Source organism: Schistocerca cancellata, chromosome 3 (assembly GCF_023864275.1).
Source record: "Schistocerca cancellata isolate TAMUIC-IGC-003103 chromosome 3, iqSchCanc2.1, whole genome shotgun sequence".
Taxonomy (NCBI): Eukaryota; Metazoa; Arthropoda; class Insecta; order Orthoptera; family Acrididae; genus Schistocerca; species Schistocerca cancellata.
The window spans coordinates 248,812,336-248,828,994 of NC_064628.1; the positions used below are offsets into that span (position 1 = coordinate 248,812,336).

The 16,659-nt window shown below is 40.3% G+C and overlaps 1 protein-coding gene across 1 annotated transcript in view; it reads right to left on the reverse strand.

Moving 5' to 3' along the window:
* The window catches only part of LOC126174887 (tumor suppressor candidate 3), a 59,872-nt gene that overhangs the window by 29,622 nt on the left and 13,591 nt on the right, over window positions 1-16,659 (reverse strand). The window contains exons 5-6 of the mRNA XM_049921310.1: window positions 1,480-1,620; window positions 1,100-1,250 (exon numbers count right to left, since the gene is read on the reverse strand). Coding sequence (XP_049777267.1) covers window positions 1,100-1,250; window positions 1,480-1,620 — 292 coding nt within the window. The remainder of the gene's footprint in view (window positions 1-1,099; window positions 1,251-1,479; window positions 1,621-16,659) is intronic.

The following is a 16,659-nucleotide window of genomic DNA, read 5'->3' on the forward strand; positions in this document are numbered from 1 at the left end:
GGGAAGGAGACCAGACAGCGAGGTCATTGGTCTCATTGGATTAGGCAAAGAAGGGGAAGGAAGTCGGCCATGCCCTTTCAAAGGAACCATCCCGGCATTTGCCTGGAATGATTCAGGGAAATCACGAAAAACCTAAATCAGGATGGCCTGACGCGAGATTGAACCGTCGACCACTTTCACCTGGTTTCTCCATCTTGTTTGCGGTCTTCCGTCTGGTCTCCTTCCAGATTCTGTTAATTCTAGAGTTCTTCTTGTCCTATTCTTTTAATGGAGCCAAACCATTAAAGCCTCTTGCTCTCCATAGTTCCTTTTCGGGGATGGATCTGAAAGGTTTCTCTTACTGTTTTGTTCCTTATTCTGTCCTTTCTCAACCTTCTCATTCTTTGTAGAAAGTGCATCTCTATCAATTGTATTCTGTTTACATCTTTCTTTGTCCAGATCCAACATCTGATCCACAGTTCAAAATTGACACATAATATGACTTAAATATCATGATCTTTGCTTGGCATGTATGTTCCCATTTCTAATTACATCCAATACATAATAATAAAATTGTGAACAATTTTTATCCTCTCCAAGACTTGATGCTTGATGTTTCCTTTCTTGGTTAACTCACTTCCTATATATTGGGAAGCATCTACTTTTTTAAAAATTATAACTACCATCCTTCATTTTTTTCATTTTTCCTGCTGATTTTCATTACCTTGTTTTCTGTTAAGCTGATTTCCAAGCCAGCTTCTTCAGTTCCTCTCTGCTAGGTATTTAGTTGTTCTTCCAATTTCTGCTCGTTCCCAAAACCAGCATATGCTATGATTTTCATATCATCTCCCACTAGTCCATCTGCTCGTCCACATCTTGGGAGATGGGCAATGACATCAAGTAGGAGATTGCCTGTAAGGGCAAAGTAAAGTGGGGACTGTGTGCCCTGAGACCATTACAGTAGCTGTGAAGGTCCTACAGGAGCTCTGAGGGAGTGTTTGGTGTTGGAACCACACATTTGTTTTACCAGTTACTTCACTACCTTTATCATTATTAGGTATTTGGCAAAAACAAAAATGTAACACAACACAATAAGAACTATACTTATTATAAAGGATACTCAAAAGCATAACGATGTAGGTCTCAAGCACAAACTGTCCCTGGGAAGAGCCATGAATATATGCCACACCTCCAGATGACGTTTTATGAACAAATGGAGGGCCCCGTATATGGTTCCACATTTGTCCGGAAACCATTGCGAAACAAAATGACTAGAACAAAAATATTAATAAACGATGGTATTATTACACACAACAAAACAAAAATAACAACTAGAATTACTTAAGATACAACTGTGAAACAATCCATAACTGCTAAAGACACTGTATTTCAGATGACTAGAATAAACATTTAAAACTAGTCATACAGATAGCTAACTGAAAAAAATACAATATTTTCTTGTAAGTCTATCAATGTTAATTGTTTTCTTATGTCCCTTACCACAGCAATAACTGCCCAACAGTTTTTATTGTAAAGGAAGTCTAGGTTGTTACGTCGCAAATAGATAAATCCTGCAACTAGAGCAGACAGTAATACCAGTGCAACGGTACCAGAGTAATTTGGTGGCCTAAACACCCGAATCTGGAAAAGGAAAAACAAAATTCATCAAAACAAAGCAATTAATAAAAATAATACTTACATTAATGCAAGAATAAAAGCAAAAGTAGTTCACTTAAAAGTGATTTACCTTTTCAAACATGTACTGTGTAATGTCTATACAGTTTCACAGAAATGCAGTAACATATAGGGTGTTTCAAAAATGACCGGTATATTTGAAACGGCAATAAAAACTAAACGAGCAGCGATAGAAATACACCGTTTGTTGCAATATGCTTGGGACAACAGTACATTTTCAGGTAGACAAACTTTCGAAATCACAGTAGTTACAATTTTCAACAACAGATGGCGCTGCAAGTGATGTGAAAGATATACACTCCTGGAAATGGAAAAAAGAACACATTGACACCGCTGTGTCAGACCCACCATACTTGCTCCGGACACTGCGAGAGGGCTGTACAAGCAATGATCACACGCACGGCACAGCGGACACACCAGGAACCGCGGTGTTGGCCGTCGAATGGCGCTAGCTGCGCAGCATTTGTGCACCGCCGCCGTCAGTGTCAGCCAGTTTGCCGTGGCATACGGAGCTCCATCGCAGTCTTTAACACTGGTAGCATGCCACGACAGCGTGGACGTGAACCGTATGTGCAGTTGACGGACTTTGAGCGAGGGCGTATAGTGGGCATGCGGGAGGCCGGGTGGACGTACCGCCGAATTGCTCAACACGTGGGGCGTGAGGTCTCCACAGTACATCGATGTTGTCGCCAGTGGTCGGCGGAAGGTGCATGTGCCCGTCGACCTGGGACTGGACCGCAGCGACGCACGGATGCACGCCAAGACCGTAGGATCCTACGCAGAGCCGTAGGGGACCGCACCGCCACTTCCCAGCAAATTAGGGACACTGTTGCTCCTGGGGTATCGGCGAGGACCATTCGCAACCGTCTCCATGAAGCTGGGCTACGGTCCCGCACACCGTTAGGCCGTCTTCCGCTCACGCCCCAACATCGTGCAGCCCGACTCCAGTGGTGTCGCGACAGGCGTGAATGGAGGGACGAATGGAGATGTGTCGTCTTCAGCGATGAGAGTCGCTTCTGCCTTGGTGCCAATGATGGTCGTATGCGTGTTTGGCGCCGTGCAGGTGAGCGCCACAATCAGGACTGCATACGACCGAGGCACACAGGGCCAACACCCGGCATCATGGTGTGGGGAGCGATCTCCTACACTGGCCGTACACCACTGGTGATCGTCGAGGGGACACTGAATAGTGCACGGTACATCCAAACCGTCATCGAACCCATCGTTCTACCATTCCTAGACCGGCAAGGGAACTTGCTGTTCCAACAGGACAATGCACGTCCGCATGTATCCCGTGCCACCCAACGTGCTCTAGAAGGTGTAAGTCAACTACCCTGGCCAGCAAGATCTCCGGATCTGTCCCCCATTGAGCATGTTTGGGACTGGATGAAGCGTCGTCTCACGCGGTCTGCACGTCCAGCACGAACGCTGGTCCAACTGAGGCGCCAGGTGGAAATGGCATGGCAAGCCGTTCCACAGGACTACATCCAGCATCTCTACGATCGTCTCCATGGGAGAATAGCAGCCTGCATTGCTGCGAAAGGTGGATATACACTGTACTAGTGCCAACATTGTGCATGCTCTGTTGCCTGTGTCTATGTGCCTGTGGTTCTGTCAGTGTGATCATCTGATGTATCTGACCCCAGGAATGTGTCAATAAAGTTTCCCCTTCCTGGGACAATGAATTCACGGTGTTCTTATTTCAATTTCCAGGAGTGTAGAAGACAACGCAGTCTGTGGGTGCGCCATTCTGTACGTCGTCTTTCTGCTGTAAGTGTGTGCTGTTCACAACGTGCAAGTGTGCTGTAGACAACATGGTTTATTCCTTAGAACAGAGGATTTTTCTGGTGTTGGAATTCCACCGCCTAGAACACAGTGTTGTTGCAACAAGACGAAGTTTTCAATGGAGGTTTAATGTAACCAAAGGACCGAAAAGCGATACAATAAAGGATCTGTTTGAAAAATTTCAACGGACTGGGAACGTGACGGATGAATGTGCTGGAAAGGTAGGGCGACCGCGTACGGCAACCACAGAGGGCAACGCGCAGCTAGTGCAGCAGGTGGTCCAACAGCGGCCTCGGGTTTCCGTTCGCCGTGTTGCAGCTGCGGTCCAAATGACGCCAACGTCCACGTATCGTCTCATGCGCCAGAGTTTACACCTCTATCCATACAAAATTCAAACGCGGCAACCCCTCAGCGCCGCTACCATTGCTGCATGAGAGACATTCGCTAACGATATAGTGCACAGGATTGATGACGGCGATATGCATGTGGGCAGCATTTGGTTTACTGACGAAGCTTATTTTTACCTGGACGGCTTCGTCAATAAACAGAACTGGTGCATATGGGGAACCGAAAAGCCCCATGTTGCAGTCCCATCGTCCCTGCATCCTCAAAAAGTACTGGTCTGGGCCGCCATTTCTTCCAAAGGTATCATTGGCCCATTTTTCAGATCCGAAACGATTACTGCATCACGCTTTCTGGACATTCTTCGTGAATTTGTGGTGGTACAAACTGCCTTAGACGACACTGCGAACACCTCGTGGTTTATGCAAGATGGTGCCCGGCCACATCGCACGGCCGACGTCTTTAATTTCCTGAATGAATATTTCGATGATCGTGTGATTGCTTTGGGCTATCTGAAACATATAGGAGGCGGCGTGGATTGGCCTCCCTATTCGCCAGACATGAACCCCTGTGACTTCTTTCTGTGGGGACACTTGAAAGACCAGGTGTACCGCCAGAATCCAGAAACAATTGAACAGCTGAAGCAGTACATCTCATCTGCATGTGAAGCCATTCTGCCAGACACGTTGTCAAAGCTTTGAACCATCAGTTGCTTGGATAGCTGTTTTTCATCTGCCAGCTGCTATTGGAAGCTTAATATTTACTTGATTATAATGGTATTTATCGAAGAATATATTTATCTACATCTGTAAATAATGATGTCCTATGTGCAGTACATTACTACTTGCCATGCAGCTTTACAACGAACACTGCTACTTGTCATGAGGCAAATGGAACTTTTCAATTCCTGTATCGAGATACTCAGGTGATCCATTGAAAGAGTAGGGATTCCCAATTCCTTGGGACATATTATTTGGGAGCTTGTTGAGAATCTTGCTATCAGAGTAGAAATCTCTGTTCTGAACCCTTGACAAGGAGGCCAAGTCTACATGTAAACGATTTTTGTGTCTTGTGTTGTGATTGTGAAAACTCACATGTAAACTGAAACTGATTTTCACTGTGAGCAACAAAAATCATTAAGGAGTAAATGTCTTGGGGAGAGACTGCCAGAATTCTGGGATCCTTAGAAAGGCTTTTGCAAGATATACAGTTCTCTACATGTGTGGCATTACAATAACATTGATTTATGTGGCAGACAACATTCTAAGACTCTTTGAAAATAAATAAATAAAAAATATTATTCACACATATATATATAAATTGTTTTCAGCATAAATCTCCACTCTTAGATATTGTATCCCTGCATAATATGTCTTGAAGAATTTTTGCATTTAAGTAAAACAACGTAACAATATTTCTGTACCAAAAGCAAAATTTCACATTAAACACTAATCTTAGAATGCCAGAATGTGCGAAAGTTGGGAAAATTATAGTTATTTTGGAGAGACTACTTTGACTGATGGCAAAGTGGTGGAAGCAATGCGAGTGTTGAAGGGCTAAGACACACATTGCTCAGAGTCTTTGCTGTTGGGGCAGTGCTGATCTGTGGATGTGAAGTCTAACTGGAATAAAGTAATATATCAAACAATGAAAACTCCAGGTAGGAATACCAACAAAGTAGGAAAAGATAAGATTGCTACTTACCATAAGGTAGACATGTTAAGTTGCAGAAAGGCACAATTAAAAGACACTAACATAAAGCATTTGATCACAGTCTTATCAGCAAAAGGGAAACACATACCATTAATACACACAAGCAAGCATATCTCATGCACACATGACCGACAACTCCAACAGCTCGGGCTGGAATGCAATTAGAATGTGGGATGCAAGCAGCAGGCTGGAGGCAGCGGGGAAGGGGAAGGGCAGGGTTAGTAGTGTACAGGCAGGGGTTGAGATGAACACTGTGTGGCAGAATGTGCAGGGACTAGACTGCCAACAGGTGCAGTATCAGGATGTTGTAGGGCAGGGAGACGGTGGTAAAAGGAGTGAAAAAGGAGAGGAGTGGGGAATGGGCAGGTGCTTTGCCAGAGGGTGGCACACAAAGAGCATGGGAGATGAGAATGGGGAGGAGATGGTAAGACAGAGAGGGTGGAAACTGATGGGTGGAGGGTGTAGTGACAGTATGTTACCATAGGTTGGGGCTGGGATAATTAGAGGAGCAGAGAATGCATTGTAAGGATACCTCTCATCTGTGCAGTTCAAAAAATATGGTGATTGGGGGAGAGGATTCAAATGGCTCGCATAGTGATGCAGCCTTTGAAATCAAAGATGTTATGTTCAGATGCCTGTTGTGCCACAGGGTGTTCTACTTTGCTCTTGGCCACAGTTTGGCAGTGGCTGTTCATTCTGGTGGAAAGCTGTTAGGTTGTCATACCAGTACAAAAAGATGTGCAATGATTGCAGCAGAGATGATAAAGGACTTAGCTGCTTTCACAAGTGGCATGGCCCCTGATGGGGTAGGATAAACCTGTGACAGAAATGGAACAGAAGTGCTGGGTGATTGGACTGGGCAGGTCTTGCACCTTGGACTTCCTCAGGGTTTGATCCTTGTGGCAAGGGGTTGGAATTGGAAGTTGCAAAGGGATGGACTAAGATGCTTGGAGGCTGGGTGGGCAACAGAACACCACTTTACGAGGGGTGGAATGATCTTCCCTCATTTCAGGGAATGAATCATATCATTCAATAGGCCTTTGATTACCTATAATTCCCACCTCCCTGCCCTCTTAACGTTGCATCTGTTGGCATTCTCACTCTGCCATACAGCATTTGTCTCATCCACCACCCGTACACTACTATCCCTTCCGTTTCCCCTTCCCCGTCCCCTCCAGATTGCTGCTTGCGTTCCATGTGATAGTTGCATTCCAGCCCAAGCTTCTGGAGTGGCGGTCATGTGTGCATGAGATGTGCTTGCTTGTGCATATGAACAGTGTGTGTTTCTCTTTTGCTGATGAAGGCTGTGGCTGAAAGCTTTATGTAAGTGTCCTTTATTTGTGCCTGTCTGCAGCTTAACGTGTCTTCTTTACAGTAAGTACCAATCTGTCTTTACCTACATTGTTGATAAAGTAATATATGTGTTTAACTTATTTTATTTGGCCCATCTAGCTACTTTCAGTAAACAAATCATTACCTAATGCTGACAGTGGTAAGGAACTAAGCGATATCATCCCCTAGTGAGCTAAAAAGTCAACTGAAAACATCAACGTGATTTTTGCAGTGACCAGGGCCGATTAGCATTACAAAATAGCCCTGGGAACTATAGGAGAGGAAAATTTCGATAATTATTACAAAATACATAAGGGAATTTTGTTCACAAGTGCAAACAAAATCGGTCATGAGTGGAAGTTTGGTTTTCCAGAGGACTATGTCAGTGATTTAATTCAACATGTGCACTTGAGCTATGGACACTATGGACCTCAAAAATGCACTGAAACACTAAGGGGAAGTGCTGTGTTTGATAATATGGTTACATCAGTATGGAAACAACTTGAAAGCTGTGACACCTGTCAGAGCAGCACAGTTATTGATATGTTCAATATATAATACCAGAGAAGGTCACAGATCTAGTAGCAAATAGCAATTGACCTTTTTGGGTCACTGGTAACTGGATGACACGAATATAAACAAATTTTTGTAATAGTGGACGTATTTAGTAGATATAGCAAGTGGTATGCAATTAAATGAGCAACCAGGAAGAGTCTGATTCAAAAAATGGTTCAAATGGCTCTGAGCACTATTGGACTTGACATCTGTGGTCATCAGTCCCCTAGAACTTAGAACTACTTAAACCTAACTAACCTAAGGACATCACACACATCCATGCCCGAGGCAGGATTCGAACCTGCGACCGCAGCAGTCGCGCGGTTCCGGACTGAGTGCCTAGAACCGCGAGACCACCGCGGCCAGCTAAGAGTCTGATCTCCAAGTTCACACAACATTATTTTCCTTTGATTTGTGTACCAAAATCTGTTTAAAGTGGATCCCAATTCACTAGTAATGATTGGATTTAACTTATATAGACACTGCGGGGATAAAACATATATAAATCTAAGGATATCATACCTCAAGCAATTTGGCAGAGTGATACAGGAGAGAATTGGGAAGGCTCTGCAGCACATACTGTAGCAATAAACATAGTCTTGGGTGCAAAACCTAAAAGATTTTGAAACTGTAATAAACTGTGTGAGGCATAGCTCAAAGAGGTTTTCACCATTGGAGATAGAGTTTGACTCAAAACCACCAAAGCTGATCACAGAACATGTTGATTTCCCGTCACATAAAGAGATGATGAGAGAGGAGTTGTAAACATTTGTAGGGGAGAATATCAAGAAAAGAGCAAAACAAAGAAAGCAAAGACATGATAGACAGGTGAAGGTATCAAAAATAAGATTTGGGGATCGTGTGTTGGTGAGAACACGAAGGCAAGTGAGCACAACAAGGAGACAGTTTTTTTGAATTATATATGGGCCTTTCGAAGCAATGGCAATTCTGGATCCAAATGCATACCGTTTGGTTCGCCAACAGTCAAACAAAATACTTGAGCTGGAAAATATAAATGAGATAAAGTCATACAAGAAATGAGGATTGTGGAGGAAGATGAAGTGAGAGCTAAAATACCACAGCTGAAATTATTATGCATTCTTCATGTTACTTCGAGAATTGAATCCAAAACCAAAGCTCTCATTTGTGCATTCAGTAAACTTTCATTTTCCATGATGAAGTATCACAGCACAACTTCAGTGATTGAGTTTTACTTGAATATCTTAACTTTTTTCACATTTGGGGGTCTAAATAAGTGTGTATGAAGGATGGATGAACTGGCCACAGACTGAAACTGATACTGTGTTAATTTTTTGATAAGCAGTCACATTTTGTTCATGGATGCAGAGGCAGATACTTGGAACATCAGTGAAGTGGACACTGGGATGGACATACTGACACACTTATTGGAAGAATCAAGACTGATGAAACCTGAAGAATCAGTGAGTGTTGCAAGTTCATGCTGTGAATAGTGAAAGTGAAAGCAGAGTACACAAAAGGTCATAAATGTGATTTATTGGTGTAAAGTTCAAATATGTATGTTTTATAGGGTCAAAGAAAAAAACTATTTATAAAATTGACACAAACATGTCACTTATTCATCATTTTGAGAAATTGTCAACAGCATATGAGTAACTTCATTTTAAACCCATCCATTGTATTTTTTAAAAAAAATCTTACACATTTTAAAAGGCAGATTTGCTTTTTTGGCATATGGTAATTTAACATAGTATAGAAAGTAACTTTAACTATCTCCCATATATCTCGAATATAGATTAAGATTATTGCATATTTTGTACATATTTGAGTTCTATTTACTTGTTACTTTATGTCTTATGTATTATTTACTATTCATCTATTTGTTAGTGGAACGTTCACTCGGAACACATGTATACAACGATGATTGTTTTAAGTAAACTGTAAGTAAATGTATATTTTTTAATTTCATGTCCTTCAGATTAACCATTAACAGATTTTGGCCTTTGTTTGTGATCTGACCAAAATCTCTGGGGGGTAATTATAACATTACAATAACATTGTTGTATGTGGCACACGACATCCTAGAGACTCTTTGAAAATAACTCAAATGACATTTTTCCTACATATCGATTGTTTTTACCAGAAATCTGTACTCTTCGATGTTGTATCCCCACATCAACATCTTGACGAATTTTTCTGTGTAAGTAAAACAAAGTAACGATATTTTCTTAAGAACAGAAAAATTTCACATTAAAGAATAATCATAGAAGGTCAGAATGTGTGAAAGTTGTGGATATTGTTCTAGTTTTGGAGAGACTACTTTGTCTGACAGTACTATGGTGGAAGTAGCACAAGTGGTGAGGGATCCAGACATAGATTGCTCGGGGTCTTTCCTGTTGGGGCAGTGCTGGAGTTTGGACATGAATCTCACTGGAATAAAGTAACATATGTTTTAAATTGTGATTTTAATCGACCCATCCAGCTGCATTCAGTAAACAATTCATTACATAATGCTAATACTGGCCGGGAACTAAGTGGTATCACACCTAGAGTGCTAAAAAGTTAACTGAAAATGTGACCAGGGCTGACTAATGTTACACGTCTAAAAAGACTTTTTTTTTTTTTTACCTTGGGTGCAGTACCTCACGAGATAATTTCATAAAACAGGGACTGAAAATATATAAAATAAGCAAACTCCTGCCTATAGGACAACACATAAGAGAGATACTACTATGGACAAATAACACTTGCTTCGTTTGTCTACACACTGACTCCATTTTAATTTCATATCCCAATTGCACTCCAAGGGATCTGTGTTTCATTTAGTGTGTATGCCCATAGCTGTCTACTTCTGGTGCTAAAAGAACATTCCTGCTTGTTAGAAATCAGAGATATGCATCATTTAAATTAGGAGACAGAATTGCTGGCAAGTACTACCTTCAGGAGACAAAAGTGTGGTACTACCAACAGACACACATAAAAGTAAATATGACAAGCTATCCTAGCTTTCGGAATTATGGTAAACAGCTCACTCAGACCCCACACTGCATGTGGGTCACACTCATCCTGAGGTCTCTGTGACCTGCACTTCCCTTTTAATCTTCCTCTACTTATCCCCCTCTCCTCCCATGGGACAGACTTTCTAGTTCTGAAAGCTAGGATAATGTGTCACTTTTACTTTGATATGTGTCTACTAGCAAACTGGCAACGCTTTGCAATTGCCAAATATGTATGGGAACTGGATATACATCCTAATCCTCCCCCCCCTCCCCTCATTACCACTCCTCCCACTCTCTCACTCCATCTCCTTCTTTCCCCTCTCAATGTCCATTTCCCCTGCCCCCATTCTCTGTCAATCTCCTATTCTCCCTCTCTCTGAACTTGATCCCTGTTTACTGTTACTGGAAACAAAACTTTGATTGAGAACTGATGTCAATTAGAGTGAATTGGCAAATGGGTTGGGATCACTGATATATGGGGTTTGAGAGAGACCTCTCCTACTGCTAGCTCTGTGATGACAGCAGCTCAAATGACAGTATAGTTCATTCTGCAAACATTTGGGATTATAAACTTTTGGACATTTCAGATGCCGTGGTAGTATTCTAATCCAATGCGAATATGCAATAAACAGCAATTTTCAGTATCCTGTTAATACCAACTGCAAGGAAGAAAACAAAACAGCATATTGTTGTGTACAAAAGTTTTGCCTTTAAACTATGTATAAGTAAAAGAAATACATAAAGGAGAAACAATTTGTCTATGGTTTAAATGAGTTGTGATCACAGTTAAAACTGACTACAGAAAAAAAAAAACCTGCACTTCTTCACACCACAGCATTTTTTTTTCTTGCAGCTGGTTGGCAAGTGGGGTGCACTCAGCCCATATGAGATAAACTGAGGAGCTACTTGATTGGGATGTAGTGGCTCCATTCTCCACAACTGACCTATGGCCAGGACAGCAGTGTGCTAACTACATGTCCCTCCATATCTGCATCCATTGACACCTGTGGGCTGAGGATGACATGGTGGCAGGTTGATACAGTTGGGCTTTCACAGATTGTTGGGGTGGAATTTAGTTTTTTTTCCCCCTATATCTGTCTGATTATATATTAGAATATCATGTAAAAATTTGTGTGAATCTGTCAAGAACTATTCAAGGTTTTTCTAACAATGTTTTCCCTTTATATATTATATATATTTAAAAAAATATGTAACCTATGTTCACCTGAATGTTTATTAGAGTAGCATGTAAAATTTTGAAGTAAATTGGTCACGAGCTTTTCAAGATCTTTGCTACCAATGTGTCCATATTATATATTTATATTTACGTTCCATAGATGGTACTCCAGTAGATGTATAAAAACGCACATATTCTAATGCAACATTGTGTCAAAATTTTAGAACAATTGGTGAAGAACTTTCAGAGATTCATTTTGAACAAATGAACATTTGCATTTCTGTTTTCAAACAATGGAATGCACAATGGATTGTAACAATATAATGAAAAGGATAGTTGCTACTCATCATAAAGTAGAGATGCTGAGTCGCAGAAAGGCACAACAAAAAGATTGTTGGAAAGTTACCTTTCGGCCAACAAGGCCTTTGTCAAAAATAACCACCACACACACACACACACACACACACACACACACACACACACACACACACACACAGAGAGAGAGAGAGAGAGAGAGAGAGAGAGAGAGAGAGAGAGAGAGAGAGAGTCGTGTTTGCACGAGTGTGTGTATTTTGTCCATTTTTGACAAAAGCCTAGTTGGCCGAAAGCAAGATTTCCAACAGTCTTGTTATTGTGCCTTCCTATGACTCAGCATCTCCTCTTTACTTTGAGTAGCAACTACATTTTCATTTTTATAGTTTGGCAGTACTTGCCAACAACTCTGACCCATAATTTGTTGTTAGGAACTGCAACATATAATACACAGCTGTACTTATCAGGTTTCTCGATTGAATTTTCCTTTTATACAATTCATGTCTTTGCAAGATTAAGATTAAAGCTTTTAGTCTGTTGACCTGTTCTGCTATCATCTGAGCTGTCTCTATTAAGACTGAGTTTGGACCTCAATTAGTATGATTGTGTCATCAGTAAGCATAGCAGCTTTTGAATTCCACTTTAAAGTTACTGGAAGATCCTTGATGTAGGTTAAGAACAAAAGTGGACCCAGTACTGTTCATTGTGGAACTCCACATATTTACTTCCCCCATTCTCAGATTCGTTTCATGTCTGAGACATAGTCTGTCAATGAGACACTGTACTTTAAGTCACGAAGATTTCAGCCATGAAAGATGGATGCTGTTAATGACACAACACTTCAGTTTGCCAAGTAAAATTTTGTGATCCACATAATGAAAGGCCTTATAGTCCTTAAACTCAGACCGAGTGAGGTGGCGCAGTGGTTAGCACACTGGACTTGCATTCGGGAGGACGACGGTTCAATCCCGCATCCGGCCATCCTGATTTAGGTTTTCCGTGATTTCCCTAAAACGCTCCAGGCAAATGTCGGGATGGTTCCTTCTAAAGGGCACGGCCGACTTCCTTCCCTGTCCTTCCCTAATCCGATGAGACTGATGATCTCGCTGTCTGGTCTCCTCCCCGAAACAACCCCCAACCCCTTAAACTCATGAGCGAGTCACCACTCTGCCCACCCAGCTACGTCACAAGGCTCTTCTACATGTTGTTTCACATAACTGTACTGGGTCTGTCGTGGTGTACGGTTTACAAATCTGCGGCTATGCAGTGTACAGATATGTCCAGGCAGCATTTACATTTTGATAAATGCTTTAACAACATACGGAATACAAAAGACAATAACCTTCTGCTGGAACACGACATTACAGAGTAAATTGTATTAATGTTGAAATGGAAGTCAGGATTCATATACCTACTAGAAACATAGAACCAAACAGATGTTCATCTGAATGCATTCTCTTCTACTATCTCCTAAAATGATGGATATGTTCTTGCAGAATTTTCAACACCATATAGTTCAATTACTCTGCAGAATTTAAGGCATATTATTACTCTCTGTTTCTACTAAGAGAGAGAAATTTTCTTTTAAGGGCAGCATTGAAACAAAACAATTCTTGCTACATGAGAAGCGTCTAAAAAGTAACAAGGAATTTGAATATTCTATTAGATCAATTTGCACCAATTTTTTGTCACTGTGCCAGTGAAGATGCTTGCAAAATGGAAGGTTTATTTAAACCCTTCCTTCTTGCAGCTGACCAATTGACTGTTTATTATTTCTTCAAGAAGATTTCATAGTACAGTTGCTTCTCCAGCAATGTACAAAATTTTAAAATGCCTTAAAAGTACCTGCACAATGTTAGGGATGTTGGATATTTAATCTGTTCTCGGCTGTCAAACAGGTTGCAAGTGTTTTGGTTGTATCAGCAATTATTTATTTTGTATAAAAATGTGTCAGAGAATTTGTACTAAATTTTGTTATAAGAACAGAATAAAGTGTACCAAAGTTTTAGAAATGTTAAATACTGCTTTTTGTGAGTCTTCTATGAGTAAAATAAGAGTTCACAAGTGGTATAAGTGTTTCAAAGAAAGCAGTGAGGACATTGAAGATGAAGAGTACCCTGGACTCCAAGCACATCAACTGATAGAATAACGGAAAAAGTGAGAGAAATGATTATGAAACATCATCAAACCACTATCTAAAGAGTCAGTGATGATGCTGACATATCAAGTAGCTTGTGCCATGAAATTGTTTTGGATATTTCGGGTAAAAAAACTTCTGAAATTGTTTAATAATGAACAAATACAATGGCAATTGCAAGTTGCTCAGGAGTCACTAGATTAAGTCAACAGCAATACTGACCAATTGAAATGAGGCACAATAGATAATAAAACTTGAGTTGATGGCTATGATGTTGAAATTAAAGCTGGATCATCCCAACAGAAGCCGGATTGACAGAACCAAAAAATGCTCGATGTGTGTGGTCAACTGTGAAGGTATGTGGTTATGCTCATGGTGTTCTTTGATTTTAACAATATAGTGTAAACGAGTTCTTGTCACAAGGTGACACGAACAATAAGGAGTACCACTTACAAGCTACACATTGTCTGCATGAAGTAATCTGAAAAAAGCTTGTGTGTGTGGTGGAGGAATCCACAGTTTTTGCGCCACGATATACAGCATTTTGTTGCTTGTTTGTGAATTTTTGCCCAAAAATAATACTCTAATAATGCCCAAACCACCATATTTGCTCCATGTGATTACTGTTTTTATTCCCAAAAATAAAGGAAACCTTGAAGCACAATTTATTACAAGCATACATAAGATTAAAAACGCATCACTGAGGGGATTAAAAGCTGTCCCAAAGATAAGAGTTACAGAAGCGTTTCAAGTTCTGGAAAAAAAGGCTGACATAAGTGTGTAATATGTAACAGGGAATATTTAGAAGAGAATACTATTGATGTAGACTACTAAATGAACCCAGCATTATATCTAATATTCACCGCAACAATCATGTTGATTCCACTAACATTGTCAGCAACAGTGCAAGGACCCAGATAACATTTTCTATAAATAATGTTGTTTTCCACCCAATTTTGTCAGTATAAAAGGACTTTCCACCTTACTCACTTAATGTCCTTACTTATAAAAAGCCAGTCAATTTCATCAGTTCTTTCTAGCAGAATCTTTCTTTTACTTACACATCTCCTCCAAAGAAATCCCATTTCATACCAGGTCTTGCGCAAAACAACTTTCTGCCAAGGAAAACATTTTTTTTTTTGCTTTAGTGCAATAAGTAATTTTTGTAATGTCGGCATTACCTTTTTTTAAAATGATACAATAGTTCTCTATCATTTGCTGAATTTCCAATTTTTATAGCTGTCTATAATAATGGGTTTTCTCCCAAAATGCTTCGCACTTTTTCTTGGCAATTCGAGTAAACCATACGTTTATTTTCACATTTATTTCTGAGGTGCTCTACTGTGGCAAGGCTGACTTTTGTATATACAGCAGCCATTTGTATGGGACTGGAAACATTGACCAATAGTTCTTGTTTCCATTACTGAATATAAGTTATAATTATGTTAGAGATGACTGGATGCTCTTTACTCCACAAATACCTCTCCTTTGTATTGTGTACATTTTCTACCGATGTAGTATATGCCTATCCATCGCTTCTGAATAACTAATTATACCATAAAATATATAAAATGAACACGGCTACAAAATATATCAAAAGGAGATTTGTTTCTTATTTAGCTTTATCAACACTTTATTTGTGCAGACTTGTATGGTTTTTTTCCTGTGGAGAATACAGTGCTCAAACTAATACGATAACACCTACCAAGTTAAATGAATCAGTAGACCACTTTCTGAAAGACTTTTGAAGAGACTGGTTACAGTGAAATAGGTCTAAAATTGTTTGACAATCTGGAGTTAGTACAATTATTTAAGTCGGTCATGAAATGTGTACACAGTTAAAGGATTACAAAGACAGCTTAAGGTAATCCACCCAAGTCGTTATAAGATTTTAATAGTGTACTATGAGCTCCATCATCGCCAGCACATTTACTGCTTTTTAGTGTTCTGATGATATTTTTAACTTCTTTAAGATCTGTATTTTTAAGACTAATGTCTCTTGGTGGTACACGTAGTTTCTGCACAACTAAATATAATGCATCTCAATTCATTTGCTTATTAGAGGGTGCAAAGTTTGTGTGGTGTTGAAAAAATGACCGTTTAAAACTGATACCAATATTTTAATTATGAATAATTGGTATTTTTTGGTATTCATCTACTCATCATTTTTTGAGAAAAGCAGTGAACAGTGGACAGGCTAAGTTTTATTTTATTTGCCTATATAACTTAATATTTTGAATCTTTAAATCTTGAAACTAAGACAGTTGAAGTCTTTCAGTCTTTGTTCATTTTGTACATTTATTACAGGAAATAAAGGGAATAAAAAACTAGAAAATGGTTATTTAAGAAACTGGTTATTTTGAGTGGTTTTAACAGTTAAGGTAAACGTGTGTGTGGGGGGGACGACAGAACTGAAAAACGGTTGTTTCAGGGATAACAGCCATCCATAGTTGGTACCTCACAATGGCACCACAAGCTGCAGACAGTTGCTGGCAGATGCAGCCACAAATGATAGTTCTGACAGGCTCTCACAAGGTCCATACGCTGCTGCTGGAAGACTACTTATGTCAGAGCACAGCACCGCTCGTTCAGTCTGTGATCGTCAATGAAGGTAACAGCATCAACATATCTCAAATCCGGCACAGCTAGCATTA